At 44.4% G+C, this 18,351-nt stretch overlaps 1 protein-coding gene across 7 annotated transcripts in view; it reads right to left on the minus strand.

Annotated features, from left to right (window-relative positions):
• TMEM178B (transmembrane protein 178B) overlaps positions 1-18,350 on the minus strand; it is a 272,394-nt gene extending 254,044 nt beyond the window's left edge. For 5 of the 7 annotated variants that reach the window (XM_080390887.1, XM_080390884.1, XM_080390886.1 and 2 more), the window contains exon 1: positions 360-18,350. In XM_080390887.1, coding sequence (XP_080247013.1) covers positions 360-741 — 382 coding nt within the window. In that variant the 5' untranslated portion in view covers positions 742-18,350. The remainder of the gene's footprint in view (positions 1-359) is intronic. The other 2 variants (XM_080390883.1, XM_080390888.1) reach the window with 2 other exon arrangements.
• Between the last annotated feature and the right edge of the window lies 1 nt (position 18,351).

Here is an 18,351-nt window from a genome sequence, read left to right on the forward strand (position 1 = left end):
ATTAATACTTTTTATTTGTATGTGGAAAATAATCTGATACCATGGTGATGGGCAGACTACATTAAGCTTAGAGAGACAGCAACATGACAGAGACATTCTGGGGTGTGTCTGCTCTCACCCACCCACCCCCCGCCGCCTTCTTGCTCCCAAACCCCATGCCTCAGCAGTAGAGACCCCATGGGAGAACTGGCCTGGTGGTCCTTTTGGAAGCGATGCCTAGCCAGGCCAGCTCACCCATCGCAAGAAGAGGCACTTGTCTAGAGACGCCAGCTCCCATCTGTGAGCCCAAAGGGCTCTGCTGAGCCTCTGCTTAGCCCAGGAGGGCCTGGCATGTTCATTTGGTAAAAAACAGCCCTTACCTTTGGCAATCAGCTCCTCCAGCTCTTGGTCGAATCCTTGTCGGTGGCATTTCCTCCAGAGCCCCATGTTGGTTGAGTTGTACTGTCTGTTGCACTCGTCAACTGCGCTCATAGCAAAGATCTGCCTCCTGTTTCTTGCCAAGAGGAGTTTCCCTTCCCAGCGGTCCAACCTAGACCTGCTGGCCCTGAGAGGCAGGTTGTTGTTGGAGTTATAAATGAAGCCAGGATCATTTCTCTTAGTGGTGATGCTCTTGCACCTCTCTCTGTGCTTCCTGGCATCAGTTTCGTACCAATGGTCAGAGCAGATTGCCACAGCCAGCATGCCCAGGGCACACAGAGCTAAAGAGAGGCCAGCATAGAGCAGTAACCTTCCAGCAGCCATACCTCAGCCTCACAGAAACACCATGGACATCTTCACAACTGGCAAAGCCCTGAAGTGTGAGACCACGCAAAAACCTCTGGAGCAGCTGCTAGGTGTCACTTGGCAGAGACTGCCTCAAACATCCCCAACTCCCGTGGCTCACATCCACGCTGCAGAGGACTGCCGACAGCGCTACAAAGTTCTGCCCTGGAGGCAGTCCTGGAGTCTCATCTGCCTCTTCTCTGCGGAGGAGACCTGGCGAGGAGAAGCGCAGCCTTCCACCTTGAACAGGAGCAAGCCAGTGACCCACCTATACAAAGATGTCTTGTTCCCCTCACCACAAGCACTCGAGCGGCAGGGGCTGAAGGGATATACCGCCCTGAAGAGACCTGAGAGCCGCAGCTGATCAGTCCATTAATCTCTTTCAATCTGGTCAGCTCAGAAATCCAGAAGAGATGGCTTTCAGACCAGCAGGCTCACCACAGCATCATCACGGGACAGAAAAGTTCAACAGCTAGAGATCTCCCGCTTGCAAGCAGCCGGTTATCCCCGCTTCAGGAACGGGTGACTTGCCTTTTCTTTGTCAGTGGCTCAGCAAGAGCATCATCGTCTGGACGGTCAGTCACTTGCTCGGGTTTAAAGCGGGGTCGAAGGGGAGGGAGCAAGAGGGGGGAGCAATCTGTTGTCGCTGCTGCTTGCTGCCGCCGGTTGAAATCTTGCCTGAAACAGAACCTGCCCGGCGGGGGCTGGACGCGCCGCACGCACGGGGCTCTCCCTTAGCAGACTTCGCCGACAGTCACTGACATCTTGGCTTCGGAAACACCTCGGCTTCTCGTTGCCAGCCTTGCCATTCACTCGCCTGCTTCTGTGGTCTGCGCTGGCAGCCCGGCAGCGCAGCGCGGCGATGCCTCCCTCCCTCCCCGGCGCTCCGGGGCGGCGGGGGCAGCCCAGCCCGGCAGGACCCGCCGCCGGCCTTGCACTCCGCTAGGCAGCACCGGGAGCAGCCCTCGGCCCCGGCATCGCTCCTCCACACGCACCCCCCCCACCCCCCCTTCCGCCGGTATCTGAAAGGCTTCCTCCTCCCCGGCGCTGGGATGTGTTGTGCACAGTTTTCCTAACACGGCGGCACGTTAGCCATCTGCAAGATGAAGGCAGGCAGGCAGGGCTACGGCTGGCTGGGAGGATGCTGAGGAACGGGGAGGGGAGGGAGGTCGGGGGAAATCAAACCAAAACAAACCGGGAGGCGGGGTGGGGGGTGGGGGTGGGGGGGGGTGGGGAAGGGGAGGGGGGCCGCGCACAAAAAAGCTACACACCTTACACGGGGAGAGGAAAGCAGCCCCTAACTGTTGTCAACAGCTTTCGGTCTGCACCATTTCTCTGCCATATGGCCCGATCTCCACGTCGGAGCTGAGATTTTTAGCTCAGCAGCTTCACACGAATCGTATCCCCAGCATCAGCAGTTATGTATTCAGACATATTTTTTTCTCCTTAAATTTCCTCTCCCTTTCTCTCTAATGGGAATAACTCACCCATCTTGTAGAGATCAAGTGCAACAGAAGGCGAGCTGGAGTCCCCAAGCTTTAGAAATCTCATTTCACCGTTTCTAACCCAAATAAGAGTGAATCCAATCTTCCGTACACCTGGGAATCTTTCCTTGTTCAAACACCGAGCCCTGCAGCCTTGGCTAAAGCCTACAGACAGAGCATACAGAGCGCTGAGCCAAAAGCCAGTGATGTCACCCATGCAACGTGAGACTCATTTCTTATTTCTCTAGCCTCCTTAAAGATAAACTGCACCACTTCCCAGGCAGGAAATGTCGAAGCCTTACTTTCTTAAGAGGGGAAAATGTAAAACCTGGATTTAACTGGATCCTGCTCACTCTTGGTCGCAAGCCCTTACATTGTGTCAACCAAATCCAAGACAAGAGGAGCTGTTCCTTACTGCACCAAAAAATCCCAACCTGCTACATAACGCAGAGCGTGAGCTCAAAAAACCCGTGGATTCCAGACCTTCTGTGTGGTCCAGAAAACTGAGGCCTCCAGACTCTGAACTGTACTGTTTGAAAAGGAAATAAGCACCACCATTTCCCTTGTATCAAAAAGCTCTCGATCCTGGCACATCCTGATCTGTGAGTACCACAGCATCCTGGAGCTGGCAGAGGAATCTAGTTAGCCCCATCCAGTGTTTGGCTCCCACACACCAGCGACTCCACAGCATGAACAGCGAACAACACAGCCGCTCCTACTGCACCAAAAAGTCCAAAGCCTGATGCCTCTCCATAAACCAGTGCAGCGAAAATCCACATCCACGCTGGATCCTAGCAGCTTTTGGCCCCTGAAGTCCAAGCTCTATCATCAAAGCAGGAAATAAACACAGCCTTTACTGGAGCCTCTGGGTTGGTGATAGCCCTTGGCCCCAGAAGGGGAGTGAGTACTGGGATTTTGCCAGCACTAGCCACACAAACTGTACTTGCTCCAGTGGGGACACCAGAGGCGGGACACAGTAGCTCTTCATGTATGAGAAATACACAAGCGGATTTTCTTGTGGAATACAGCCGCATCGAAAAAAAAAAAAAAAAAAACCACGGCTGGATCATGCCAGTTTTTGGCCCCAAACCAAACTGTATCATCAAAAAAGATGACTTCTTCCATTTTACCTGGTGAAAACAGGCCCCAAGTCAGCTGGGATTTTTCAGCTACGGAAGGGCATCTCTCCCATCAAACCAATTTTAGTTTGAAATGCGCTGTATTGTCTAACCCCCTCGCATGATTACAAAACTCGCAAAGGAAAGTCAGTCACCCAAATCATAGACTTTGTGGTCACCTGCATACACTGAAACAGCTCTGCTGCAAAATTTCAATGTTATGTTATGAATATTAACTCTATCTGGAAAGCTCTAGATAAACTTAATTGTTTTATTGAAACAAGGCACTGGTTAAAAATTTTTTAGCAGTAACTTCCCTTTGTTGTTCATAATTGAGGCAAATATTTAAGGATCTAAGGGTTCTTAAAAATAGCACAGGTGGATCCACTTCTATAACTGGATTTTTCAAGGAACTACATGTCAGTAGATAAAAAGAATTAAATTTTATAGTGGGCTTGGACCAGCCATACCTGTTTCCTCTTCAGAGATAAAATTGAGAGGTTTGTGGTCAAAAAGCTGCTGGCCTCTATAAGAAGATGGCAAACAGGTTTCTTGTATTGGACCCACACAGAGACGAGAGCACACCTGGGTTGGTTTGCCAATTTTTAGCATCAGGTCCCACGCTTAAGGACGGGAACAGGGAACGAGCCTAATTCTACCGAACGTGTTATTTAGCTGTTAGGACTGTTGGATTTTCAATTTAAGCGTGAGTCTGCTACATTTACTCTCTGTTTAAACCAAACTGGAAGGCAGAACTGTTTCCTGTCTGAACTGGGAGTTTAGACAGAACTGGAAGACTGAGAGTAAAAGCAAAATGGAGGATCCAGCTACTAGAGCTGGTTTTCTCACAATACTGACCAAAAATATGTTAAGGGACAGGAAAAACATATAGTGTAATTATAGCTAGATTTTTTTTTCTAGTTAAACATTAGGATTACAGTGCAAAGAATCAAGATTTTGTTGAACCCAGGCAAGTCCAGGTGCCAGGTTTTTCCATCACACTCCAAGGCAGTAAGAGAGTTTGGGGCAGGGGGACTTTTGTGCCTGGAGAAGCCAAACTTGTTCACTCTTCTTGTCCTTAAACAAGTGTTTGAAAGTCAAAAAATTGGCATGCAGTTCCAGGTTTTATCTTTTTCTCTCAAAAGACATTTCAGCGGCAGTTTCTATGCATTTTTATTTTTTTGCTTGCATTTATCAGATGGCAATCTATATCCTCCTGCAAGTCACCTTAAATACATAAATGTAGGAGAAAGTGTTGGATTTCAGACGAGTTCCACTTTAACTCTTAGAATTAAACATTTCTCTCCCTCATCATGGTTATCCCTTCTTTTCAGGAGGGGCAGAATACTGCTTACTGCAGGCGTTAGGAACCTTTCCTCTGTCTCTTCCTGGGATTTTCATAGGCAGCCCCTTCTCAGCACAAACAGATCATTATTAAATTCTCTTCCTCCCACCCCACCCCCACCTCACCACAGGGGGGAAAAAAACAATCCTTGTCGATCTTCAGATGAGTGTAAGCTGGGAGAAAGGCATTTAAAAAAAAACAACAAACCTCAAGGCACACTTGGGCACCCTACATGGAAACTGCTCCCGACAGTGAATTAAGGGCATCTTGGCAAAGGGAGGTAATTCATGGGTCTTAAATGAATCGGGGAGTGAAAATGCAGTTTTATTGAAGGATGAAAAGCTGAGGTTTTCCTTTCTGCAGGTTACAATTGCAGTGATCCAGAGGGAAAGCTAAAGCACATGGGTGCACAGGAAAAATGTCTGAAAGCACGGGACAGAGAAGCAGAGTCCAGCAAGTCTGTTCCGAGCAAATTCCCTGTGACAAGCCATGCGCTGCCTGCTAGACCTCCCCACGGTTGTTATATCTTACAGATAGGGCCAGTCTCCTCTCCATTCCCTCCCAGGATTGTTTCTGCTTTCCTTAGCATCCTCCAGCTACCATCACCGCCCACCGCCTTCCAAGAAAGCTTCAGACACAAAAGCAGCGAGAGCGCCTGTACCAAGGTACACACAGGCAGGGTCTTGGGCTAGACGGGGGGAGAGCAAAGTTAACGGTCAACCAATTACAATGTGATTTTCTTCGGGTTTTTTTAACATCAAAATGACCTCCACCATATTTTTCTTCTTCCTCCTCTTTTTTTTTTTTCTTTTAAAGGAAAAGAGTTCAGTGCCATCTAGTGGGGGAGGGGATTGAGCAAGTGCTGCTTATTTCTAGGGATCTGTACTGCTAACTCAGTTATTCAACAGGGAGAGACGATCCTTGGCACCTTCCTTCTTTCTTTGTGGTCTTCAATTCCGAAGAGACGATGTTTAATTTACACGGGCTCCAACCTTCATTCTTTGCAATGAACCATCTACTGAAGCCAAAGGAACTTGTACTAGTGTTGCATTACTTGAGTAGCACTGGCTCTGGAGGCAGTTTGCTGCTCTAATTACAGGATTTCAAATACAAGACAGTAATCAAATCAAACACAGATATAACAAATTATGTCTACTAATATTTTTTATCATTCCAATACACCTTGGATACTGGTGTGGGTGAATCCTCAGCATGCCAGCCCTTCTGCTAACACAGACCTAAGAGATGCTGCCTATCCCATAGAAGCATCTTACAGTAACTCCCACAAACACTTGAGCCATCAATCAAACAGATTCTGGGGTGTTCAGGTGGCTCAGAACCAAGCAGAGACTCTCTAAAGGAAGATCTGGACCTCAAAACACCATATAAATGTTTGTCATCTAAACCCCAGGCATCTAAACCAGCAGTTAATTTATATATAAGACAAAAGGCCTTTTCAGAGGGAAACATCAGCCAGCTGCATAAACACAAGCTAGCTGTACACACACACACACACACACACACGACACAGAGATTAGGCAGACAGCTATGTACACTCCAGTGTTTAGCTGTGCACACACCAGTATCTAGCTGCACACACCAGCACCTAGCTGGATGTTCTGTGCTCTCCCCCCTGCCAACTCCCAAAGGCATTTGTTTTGCTCTCTCTAAAAAAACCCACTTGTATTGTAAAGTTAAGCAAGTTAGTCACTGACAGATTTAAGATCACCCATGCAACATTAATTCACCCCTTATGCAAACACATTATGATACAATCTTTAATTACATGATTTTTGTTTCCATGGGTCTCCTGCTTTTTTCAGCGCAAAGGATGGATGTAGCTCACTTAATGAACACTATACAAATTTTCTCTTATCCTTATCATCCAATGTGTGGTGCATGTACCATTTACTGCAGAGCATCCAGATCTTGCATTGAATACAGAATGATTAATTTCCTCATGGGCTTTTCTATAGTGGTGCTCCCATTGTAGTGTTTGAGGGTTGGGGTTTTCTGGGCGTGTTTTTTTAAAAAACATCAATGAATTTATCTGCACAGCTCCCTGCTGAGGAACAGAGATAAAAGCCAATATTTTCAAACATGTCAGTGTATTTTGGGGGCTCAATTAAAGAAGCTTTGAACGAAAACTTTCAGAGTGCTTAGTACTTTCCTTCCTCAGAGGACAGCTCCCAGTCACCTTGGCTCTAGACACAGTGGGCAGTATTTCTCTGAATTAGTGCATGGGTGACTGAAACTGGATACACAGAAAATGGGGACCCCACGGACAGTAGTTGGGAAGAATGTCATGTATTTGAATCACCTAGCTTCATAATAGCAACTCTCACAAAGGGCGAAATAAAATCCAAACTTCAATTTCAATTCAAATGCCTTAACTATGTGACCATGATTTTTCCTTCCTGTATTTGTCTGCTAGGCTCACTATACAGACTCCAAATTCTTCACCAAACAGCCATCATATCGGCACTGCAGAGTCCTAGTTCATCCATCATCTACCATGAATGGAAACAGTTTGTGTAGAAAGTAGGATCTGATCATGTATTGTCATGAACACAGGACACAAGTGAATAGCAATTCATGGGCAATTTTTATTTTGGTGTTTTCTTAAGAGTCTTGATTTAGTGACCTGAAGTTGTGATGAACAGGAGAAGCACACATGAGCTGAGACAGAATTAATCAGGGGGGCAGGAGATGAATGGGGTGTTACATCAAAAGAACAGATTTGTTTTGGAGGAAGCAAAATGAATTGCTGGGCAGAAAGCAGGAAGACGTGGAGGTAAGCAGTCCTATACAATCTTTTTCAATATAGCTGAAGGAATGGCAAATACCAAATGGCCTCACACACAGGCAAGTAAAAGACAATACCCAATTAAAAAGAATGACAGTATAATGTTGTTTTCCCAAAGACAAAGCGAAAAAAAATTACTGGGGGCTTTCCACTAAAATTGCTTCCTCTTGTGAAAACTTACTCTGTATTATTTAGCTGTCAACCGTCAAAACCACATCGCTGTTACCAATCTCAGGCTACACTGTGGACACAGCTAAGTATGTACGATAACCACTGCTTCTCATCAGAACATCTCCAAGAACATTTTTAAGTTCAGACAAAACAAGGATTAACTTTTCTAAAGTAAATGATAAACTCTCCCTCAAACTGCTTAACGTGCACATCATGCTTGGAAAATGCCCAAAATCCAAGCAGTTAAAGTTTAGCAAAGCTATATGCTACTGAAGACAAGGCCTGGTAGGCAAACTTAGTCAGCTGAAGACTTTATTCCCGCATTATCCCTGCACCACCTCCACACAGACTGAGTGTTCATGGGCAGTGTGGTAAACTGCAGACTAACTTGGATACTTCACTCCACCTTTAAAGGTGTTGCTGTGAGTTTTAGCTTTTTCAACCAGCTGGTAGGATCTAAACGTGGATCCTGCTACATTTAACATGTACCACGCTCACAGCTGAGCACCAAAGTGACTCAGGAAAGCTGGCCTTGTCCCCGTCTCTGTTGAGGCCTGAGTAAATGCTCAAGTGCTTCCAATGCCAGAGGAGCATCACGAAAAGATTCAAGAAAAAGAAAAGGCTGAAGTTGCACGTAAGTCTCTGTTGAGAGAGTTATGCTGGGCTAGAAGACAACTCAACCAAAGCACACAGGCTATCTTTAGCCCTCAGGGCTCTTTCAAATTCATCTCTCTACAATAGAAAACATATATTAACCCTTGATTTCACAAGCAGAGATCCAGCTTCGATCTGGTACACCCTGTGATCGCAGCAGCCACTCTGTTATGCATCCTGCTTATTATCTTGCCAACTTTGTAGTCAACATCTTCATATCCTACAGCTTCTTCTCCTCTGAGTTGGACTAGGTTTCACGTGAACTCTCTCCCACAGACCCGTTTCCCTAAATGCCTTGCTAAGAGGACTGCTGTTTCATACAAGCCCCCCTGTGCTTACTTCTCATTAAAATTCATAGATCTTACAACTTTTACAGAAATAGCAAGACAAATCCAGGGTGGCAGAGATGAGCTATTAGGGCCAAAGAGTACTGACACTGAGCAAAATTTCAGGCTTCTGGCTGCCAATAATAAGCATATTTGGTAAGAAGTGACTTTTATTCTTAAAGCTACATCTAACACATTGATCTTCAATATATTAAAGCCTGAATAAATCTGATTTTGCTGTAGTGCATCAATACTTAGTTCATATGAGCAATCTAATACAAAGGTGCATCTGCAGTATTGTTAGTTTGCTTGATGTGGCAAGTCACGCTGCACAACCTTTCCTAAGCTTCTGGCAGATTTCAAAACCCGTCATTCGTTCCCAGAGAGATTTCTGGACATGGGTTCTATCAGCAGTGTTTTGTGAACTAATCCACTGAAAGACAGAGCCACAGTCTTTGTAGACTGATAACACGATCCTTGGTAATGAGTGTATCACATCTGTGATTGGCTCCCAGCTGCCAATTCAATTTGTTGCTTCTTTTAGTCACAAAAGAAGAACAAGGATTAGTTAAAAATCAGAATTCATAGATCATAAGATCACTAGAAAAACTATATTCTCTAAAAGCGCTCCTCCATTTTGGAACATGACTCAGACATAAGACCTCAATCTTCATGTATTCCATTTGGCTGTGAAGTCCTAGCAAAGTAGATTAATTTAAAATAAATTAAAAAAAAAAGAAAAAATGTGCATAGATATATACATATACATTGTGTGTCTCTGTAAAAGCAGCTGACATCTAGGATGATAAACTCTCTATTTAGACATAAGCATGTTGCTATCTTCAACATGCTTCTCCTCATTTATTATCACCCAGAATATCCCCATGAAAATAAAGTATTTGGTTCTTCAGAGTTCATCCATTTGTGCAGTTCATTTCCCTACCCAAAACTTTAGCACTGCTATATCGCAATTGGTTGTTGAGGAATTGATTAGATCACAAAAAGAGGATTACAGCTCCAGGTGGGAAACACACAGCAGGAAGAGATGAATACCTAAGCAAGAAGACCTAGTTTCCATGCAATTGCTATTGGTTTGTTACTCTTAACAAAGAATAAAGGAAATAGGAGGAAAGAAAATCTATCCATTTCAGCAGAATTGCTACCAGTGCTCATTTTGTAAGAGGGGGCAGCAGCTCCTTCAGGACTATTCTTCTTCTGTCAACACTCAGTTGAAATCACAACAGCAGTTAGTTTCACATGCCATTGTTATTTTTCATCGAAAATTGCAATCCATTATACCGCTAAATCTGATACATAAAATGAAGCATTTACAGAAGCCTACAGCTTGATGTCTCCCTCCTAGAGCACCTTTCAGAAGCTGGGCATCTCAAAGTGCTTTACAGCAACAGTGCTTACAGTGCAGTGAATGGATGCAAACATGTTTGAGGGAAATGCCAGTTTGGAGTGTCCAGCCACGACATGGACTTGCTTTCCTCCCCGTATACCTGACTGAGGGTCAGAGTGATCTCTGCAGTCCTGTATTCAGGAGGATTTTATGGTTGGAAATCCCACGCAGCAGCTGAACATTTGCCAGTGACTTGCATGCTGGCAACAGTACCTGCGATTCTGAAGATGTCACGGAAAGCTCAGTTCTGCAGGCACAGCCCCTTGCTGCCACTTCTGGAAATCTTGTTCAGAGCAGAACTGACCCATAACTAGGCAGACTGGGGCCACTCCAGCCAGGCTGGACACAATTGGAATTGGAAGCTCAGTACTAGTTAGCTGCTTATCTGCTTAACTGATGGAAGAAGAGTACTCCAAGGCATCTCCAGCACTTCCAGTAATCCCAGTGTAGGAAATCTCTAAAACCATGTCAACAACTATAGCCCGGCTTCAAATACTTTGTTAGCCATTCACATAACAGGATTGAGCCTCACCTGCTTAGGGCAAACGGACAACAAAAGTTCTTAACGCTTTCAGAGAGTAGTTGGTGCAGACTACCCACCACAGCAGGGGAAAATGGGGAGCTCGGTATGTTTTTGACAGTTACTTCAGGTATTCAGTCACCTGCAACATAGTCGTTACGGCTCATACTCTGAAGTTGCTCTAGTGAGAAGTGCTGTGACATGAAATTCATTCACCTTTGCTGTAAAGGCCTCTCCTCAGTACCCACCAAACAAGAAACAATGGGAAGTACTAAGCTTCGAGGAGCCTACTCTGATTGCCCAACAGGTATGTTAAAGAGACCAGCTTTCAAGACGCTAATTCCCTTAACTGTGTCCAGAGAAATGGACCAGGGAACAAAATTTCCCAAGGACAAAAACAAAGAAAAGGAAATTTGGGACTCATAGCAATAAAATCTGAAGAAGGTCTTTTTCTCAGGAAAAAGGGAACAGGTGTCCAGAAGAAACTGAGGCTGGGAAGTGCATGCAAGATGGATTATGTTCCTCTAGACAGGCAAATTCTGAAACAGAGAGCAATGCTGGTTACTAGTGCTATACAAGGTCGCTGCATGTATCCTGGGGCTACCCTGACATAATAAATGGCAGCTTCATGTCACCCATTAGTGTCACCTAAACTCCCAAAATACTAAACTCTGATTTAGTGTTTAACCATGTATTAAACAAGTATGTGTACAATGTTTAGGTTAAGGTGACCCACCCCCTCAAGTCATCAAAACTGATGAATGAAAGGACTTCTAATCAAGGGAGTCAACCTTGGGAAACAAAGAACAGATAATGATAAGAACAGCATTATCTAAATTATGCAGAAAGAAGCCTCCAAGTGAGAAAGTGCTGGCCACCAGAGGAGGCAAGCAGATAAGGTGTTGAAATCCACAGGTAATTAGTTGAAAGTAGGACAAAAGTAATTGTGGTAATGGCAGATCATGACCTCCAACTCAAATAGCTGCCCAAAAGAGGGGAAAACCCCACTTGGGAAGCATGCATCGTTGGTAAAAAACTTCAGCAGTGACATCTGAGTATGTGTACTAATTTGCATGAGGAGTGAGAAACTTTTAACTAATCCTATGCATGAATGAAAATTAATATGTACTATGAATATGCAAGTACTTTACTATGTACAATGTGTAACCTCGAGTAACGCCGTGTGCATGTTAGGGGTAAAGATCCCCCACGCACCCACTGACACAACAAACCAATGTCATTTTCTAAACTATCATTTGTTTTGGAGAGTTTTCCTGGTTATGATTTTTGGTAACACCAGGACTGGAAACAAGAACTCCAAACTAAAACAAAAAAAGTTATTTGTTTCCATGGCTCTGCCTCCAAAAGACTACAGCAGGGGGAAAGGCTGACCAATGGTGTTTAGGTCTACAAAGAGTCCTACTGAGACGACTGGGTACCTGGGAGTCCAGAAAACCCAATGACTTGCAAATAGAGGCAGTCAAAGAGTGGGCATCTAGAGTGCTCCCAAAGACCTAATGTGCCCTGTGATCAGCACTGGCTGAGATACCCTAAGACAAGAGGGACCTAAACCAGGAAAACATGGAGAGAAATCTCCACTGGAATGCATCATAGAGGTCAACAGGGATATACAATATCAAAGTCTGCCAAAACTCAGGGAAGCCAACAGCTCACAAACCCTAGAGATCTAAATTCAAGACAGCATCTTGGTAAGAGTTCAGCATGCAGAAACAGAAATGTGAACTCCAACAGACCTATCGACTCTCCTTGGATTTTCTGTTTAAGAGATTGATGTCTTCCTGAAAATTTCATTGCTGGAACATTTTTATTCCCTTTTCATTTTTACACTTGGTCAAACAGAGTTAGAGATGGACAGCTGTTTTGACCCTGTTTGAAAACCTTAGTGAATGTCCTTTCAAATGAGTTCTGCAAGGAATGATGGAAGAGAAACTACAAGAGCTTTTATCAGCAGTGAGCCAGGTGCCTCCATTATTTGTTCTCTTTTCAGCCGATTCTGTCATTTAACTGTTTTTGCTTTTGTCCCTCCCCCCTGCAATACTTTGTTCCAGCCAAGAAAGGTGCATCTTTGTTACTGTTGCCTTTAAAAGTTTTACGTGCATGTTGTTGGTAAAGTAACAACAATACTTCTACTTCTGTAGTATGTTTTCTATAGGGGGAAGCTGAAGCATTTTCTAAGAATCAATTATTCTTCACAACCAATTTCTGAAGCAGACATTGTTCTCCCCAGTTTACAGAGGGATGAAATGGCAGATAGGTTAATTAACTTGCTTAAGGTCATCCAGTGAGTCAGTAATGGAGCTACAAAAACCCCAAGATTCAACAACTCTCACTCCCAGTCCTTTGATCTAACCACTAAGAAACATTCCTTCTCTTCAGTCTTAAGTACTTCATTTAAAACTATCACTGATCATTTATTCTGACATATTGTTGAACTACAAATTAGTCAGTCTAAACAACAACGTATATGTGTGGAGATCTACAGCATCCTCCCCTCACTTGCCTGTTCAGCTTCATGTACCCCCTGCTACGCTGAACAGCTCGTCTTCCATTAAAAACGGACATGCTGCAGTTCTCCTGGAGAATCGTCAATACCATTTCAGGCATCAGTCCAAGGGCATCGCAAGAGAGAGGAAGAGCACTTGCTCTCTTTCCCCAGGCGGCAAGAAAGCTGCCTCAACAGCCTGGCTATCTGGGAAAGCAATAAGCTCAAGATGCCAACTGGCTTTGAAAAATAATTTATATTTTTTCTTTTATGCTGCATCTCTCTCCCAAGTGTTTCCAGCGTTAGATAGCTGGAGCAGCAGTATTTAATAGCTGCATCTTTGTAGATTTCACTCTGCAGCATTAGTTTGATGAGTTAAAGTCAAAATATCCTTCAAATGCACACCCAAAGGCATCAGTCTCTTAATACAAGACATTCTCTGCAGAGGGATTTGCACTGCTAGACATCTCCATGGCTCAGTGTGAATTGCTACACAACAGAATACAATTGAAGTTCACCAATTGACCATGATCACATAAAAAATAAATAACAAATGTATTCTAAACACACATGTAGCCAATGCAGTTTTATCAGATGCTCAGAGGGTCCTTCTGCTTGACTCAGATGAAGATGATTTTGTTCCCTCATGTCAATATTTACAACAACACAATGTTAGAGATCATCTTGCAGCATAAGATGATAGTTCTAAGCATTAAGACTCAGGAGTAAAGTTGATTACTGTGTCATAGACAAATTACTCACATGCCTCATTTACCAAGATCAAATGAAGCAAGTTCAGCCTCTTTCCTCGTAAGTGTCCACAAACAAGCACCAATGAGCAAACTGGCACCCTGATCTTGTTTTCTTTCTGGGTATACCTTTGCCTTCTCAGGACAAACTCACAGTGGTTCAGGTGTTGCATTTTGTCAAAAACCTGCCTGGAGGCTACTCAACATTCAGTTATAACTAAAATACATACAGAACAGGAATTAACCAGATAAGTAATTCCAGGTCATTATCAATCAAATAAAGTAATTCCAGACCAAACTACTGCCAACTATTTGTAAAAAGGCCTTCCCTGTACTTTATCATGAAGTCCCTTCCCCCTTTTTTTTTTTTGCTGCTCTGATTGTGCTCCATGCATGTGTCTCTGTTCTCTTGATTTCTTTCCTTCACAATAGTCTCCATACAGAAAACAATCATGCTGTCTCCCACTTGCATCTCAACTCACTCTCCTTTAACTCCTTTTTAGGGTTTCATCTCTTTCACTCACCCATCTGCAACTGATTTTCTTCTAAATAATTGCTGACAAGTTGCCCTGGTTTCAGCTGGCTTGGAGTTAATTTTCCTTCTTAGTAGCTGGTGCAGTGCGTGTTTCGGATTTGGTGTAAGAACAATGCTGGTAACACAGAGATGTTTTTAATTGTTGCTGGGTGATGTTTATACCAAGTCAAGGACTTTTCAGTTCCTTGGGCCCTGCCAGCAAGAGGGCTGGAGGGGCACGGGAAATTGGGAAGGGACACAGCCAGGACAGATGACCCGAACTAGCCAAAGGGATATTCCATACCATATGATGTCACGCTCAGTATATAAACTGGGGGAAGAAGAAGGAAGTGGGGGACATTTGGCATTATGGCGTTTATCTTCTCAAGTAACTGTTACGTGTAATAGAGCCCTGCTTTCCTGGGGATGGCTGAACACCTGCCTGCCCACCCATGGAAAGCAGTGGACGAATTCCTTGTTTTGCTTTGCTTGCATGCATGTCTTCTGTCTTACCTATTAAGCTGTCTTTATCTCAACCCATGAGTTTTCTCACTTTTACTCTTCTGATCCTCTCCCCGTCCCACTGTGGGGGGGGAGCGAGCCAGCAGCTGTGTGGTGCTTGGCTGCCAGACGGAGTTAAACATGACAGAAGTCCAAACACTTTGCTCTATTTACAACAAAAAGCTCAGGAGGATCTAACAACATGTCCAAAGAATTCAGCTCATCACAAGCCCATTCTTTCTGTCAGCCTCTGTTCCTTCCTTCATTCCCTGTTGTTAATATCCCTTAGCATGTCAAGTCTAATTTGGACTGTGAAAACCTCAGAGTGGGGATGTTCATTTTACGTGTCCAAAAGACTCCACACACAGAGAGCTACATAAATAGTATTACATTGATCTGATTAGACAGGTGGCTTTGCATAGCAGTCTAGATACACCAGCTCCAGGAACTGGAGGTCTAGGTCTTGTGCACCCCATCTCCATAACGACCCCCATCATTCTGCACTAGCGTGAAGGTGGATGAGCTTCACAGGGATGCAGGAGTGCAACACAAATGTCTTCTACTCCTTTTACCTCCCCACGGCAATAATTAAAAATTCGGCAAAGAAATACCTTCTGTGACTAGAAGCACAATAATGAAGAGCTTGGACAGCAGTTCAGCCGTCATCCTGAATGTTATGCACTAGCAACTAGAACAGGAGCGCAGCCACCAGCATACTGCTGATGGCAATTATTCCCAGGGATGCCTGTTACAGCACTGCTTGTCAGCTAGACCGACCTGTCTAAACTGTTCTCACCATGGGCATCATTTCAGGGAGAGTGACTTGGACATGTCCTCACCCGTGAAGCACATCGCCCAGTGAGCTAAAACTCCCCAGTAGAGTCTAGGGAGACACAGTCCTTCAGATGAGGTGCCCAAGCCATTTATGGCTACATGGACTGCAAAACAGACCACGCTCTGCCTCTGCAAATTTGTAGATGTGTTGAGTTATCACTTTGTTGACTGTTGTGACCTCGATATTCCTTCCCGAGTGTCTCTAAGCCACCTTACTGGTTAACACACACTAACCCTGGCTGGGTGCTTGCAAGCAAGTCTCCTCATAACCACAGTAATAAGTGATGCATTAACAAAAATATGCACTTGTGAGTGAGTGCACATTTTTATTTTATTGCTGACCTCAGATTTAGCAATATTTGCATGTTATTGCATGGCTGACAGGAGAAACTACTGATTTTAGAGGAAAAAAGGCAGAAGAAATTAACTAATGCAAACTTGTTCATATATGTGTGCTTCCATCACACCACAAAAAGCCATGCTGGAGCCTGCAAAGTGCAGGCAACAACACTGGGTCTCTGAAGAGAAAACCTTGGTGTTGTAACTCCATCCTAGTGATCCAGACCTGTGATATGTAACTACCAATGAGAAGGTCAGTTTTCCTACTGCCCTCGTCAGGAACAGCCATAATTCTCACATCAGCCTAATCCACTAAATGTCTCTGAGCAGTTACTCAGCAGAGTAACTGTAGACAATCAGACCCCAGAGTGATAATGTTGCAGAAAAACCAGAAATGGAACCAGAACCATGCTACTGGGTCCATTTTTAGGTAAATCAATACTTTCAGGAAAGAGGAAGATGGGGTTTTTTTGGTCTGTATTGCCAAATTTCTGAGCATGGGTAACGTGCAAGAAGAATTGGCTATTTTCCTTGATGAGGAGAAATGAGAACAAACTCACATAATTACTGAAACATGCAGGATGACCTACCAAATTGGAATAATATTTTGCCACAATCCTTTTAAACAAATAAAGAAATTTGAGAAACTTGAAGATGTGAGAAGGTAACAGTACAGGCTAACCACATACTTTAGAGATGCAGAGACAGGAACTTGTCCCAGTTAACTGTATTGAGGTGGAATGGAGTGGAGATGGCAACAGAGAATCAGACTGCTTATTCCTCCAATGTACAAAAAGTGTGCTCAGTTTGGAGCTGTACGAGGGAAAAGTCCCAAGCAGCCAGCAGCCATGTCTCATTAGGTTTCCTAAAACTTATTTTCTATGACAGAAGCTATTCCAGTCTATATGGCATTAGTATTTTGGAACTCATAATGTTTAAATAATTTAATCATGGGACAAAAAAAGTGGTGGTTGCTTAGGAGCCAGCAATCACAATTTGATTATAACAAGCAAAAAAACATAGTCCCAGCCAGGGAAATACAGAAATACTCTCCTACACACACAGAGATATTTCAGAAAGACTATCTCCATCAAGATAAGAGAAATGAAGAAAAAAATACAATTCAAAAATAGAGCTAGAAATGTAAATGAGAATTTTTATAATCTTACTCCATAGTCTAAAAGTCATGATTGCTTAACTAACAAAATGGCCAATTTTGGCTGAAGGACAATTTTGGCTCAGCAGCAGGGTGAAGCAAACAGAAGTTAAAGCATGGTATAGAACAACATGGAAAGGCAAAAATACAGGAAAATGTGTTCTGGAGCGTATAAAAAAGGAAGACTGCAGAACACGCATGAGTGATGTGACTGCAGACAGTAAAATGTGTAGTGCAGCAACACCGAGGTGTATGACTAGATAGATGGTAAAATAGCACAGAAGTGGCAGAAATGGTAAAAACTTCTACTGCACTTTTAGCAAGATTAAGGAAGAGGCACTTTATTATCTACCAACCCCCCCCCCCCAACCAAGCTGCACTTTTCAGCCCATTGGTGAGTAATGAAGATGGTAAACAACATCTACTAGAAAATTTTAAAATCAGGCTATCTAGAGAACTTTTGTGTAACCATCTTTGAAAAACAGGCGAAAGAGATCGCAGGAATGCTAATTTTTAATAAATCTTGGAATATAAAGGGAATTATAGAAGATCGTGCCAATGTTAAAAAAGAGCAAGTGAGGTGACCAGGGTGCCTAGGCCATGAGGCTGATCCCCCTGAGGTAAGTATGGAAAAGGTGACAGAAAATCTATCAAGAATTGCTAACAACATATTTAATGCCCATCTGTATATGCTCTTCTGGAAACCTGCCAAACCCCACCTCACTCTTTGATAGCATTACACGTTCGGCTTGTAACTGTAATCACATAACTGTCATTTACTCAGACGTTTGCAGAATCTGATTTAGCACCTCCCAGCCTGATTAAAAATTAGCATAACCCGAGCACCGGGAAAGCTCCCGTGAGGGGGCTCGGCAGGGGCTGGCAGCAGGCTGCGGCCCAGCCTCACGGGCTTCCCGCTGCCCCCCGGGCCCCCCGGCCCACGTTCGGGGCCGTGAGGATGAGTGACCACGGGGCGCGGAGGGGACCTGCACCGGCCACCAGCACCCGGCAAACACCGGCTCAGTGCAGGGAAATGGGAGCCAGCACCGCCCGGGGCAGCTGGGCCGGGGGGGAACGGGCGGCCACCACCGCTCCCCGCCCCGCGCCTCACGGAGCCTGACGTCACCCGCTGCGACGCTTCGGCGGGGGCTCTACCGCGCATGC

Source organism: Falco punctatus (assembly GCF_963210335.1).
Source record: "Falco punctatus genome assembly, chromosome: 6".
Classification (NCBI taxonomy): Eukaryota; Metazoa; Chordata; class Aves; order Falconiformes; family Falconidae; genus Falco; species Falco punctatus.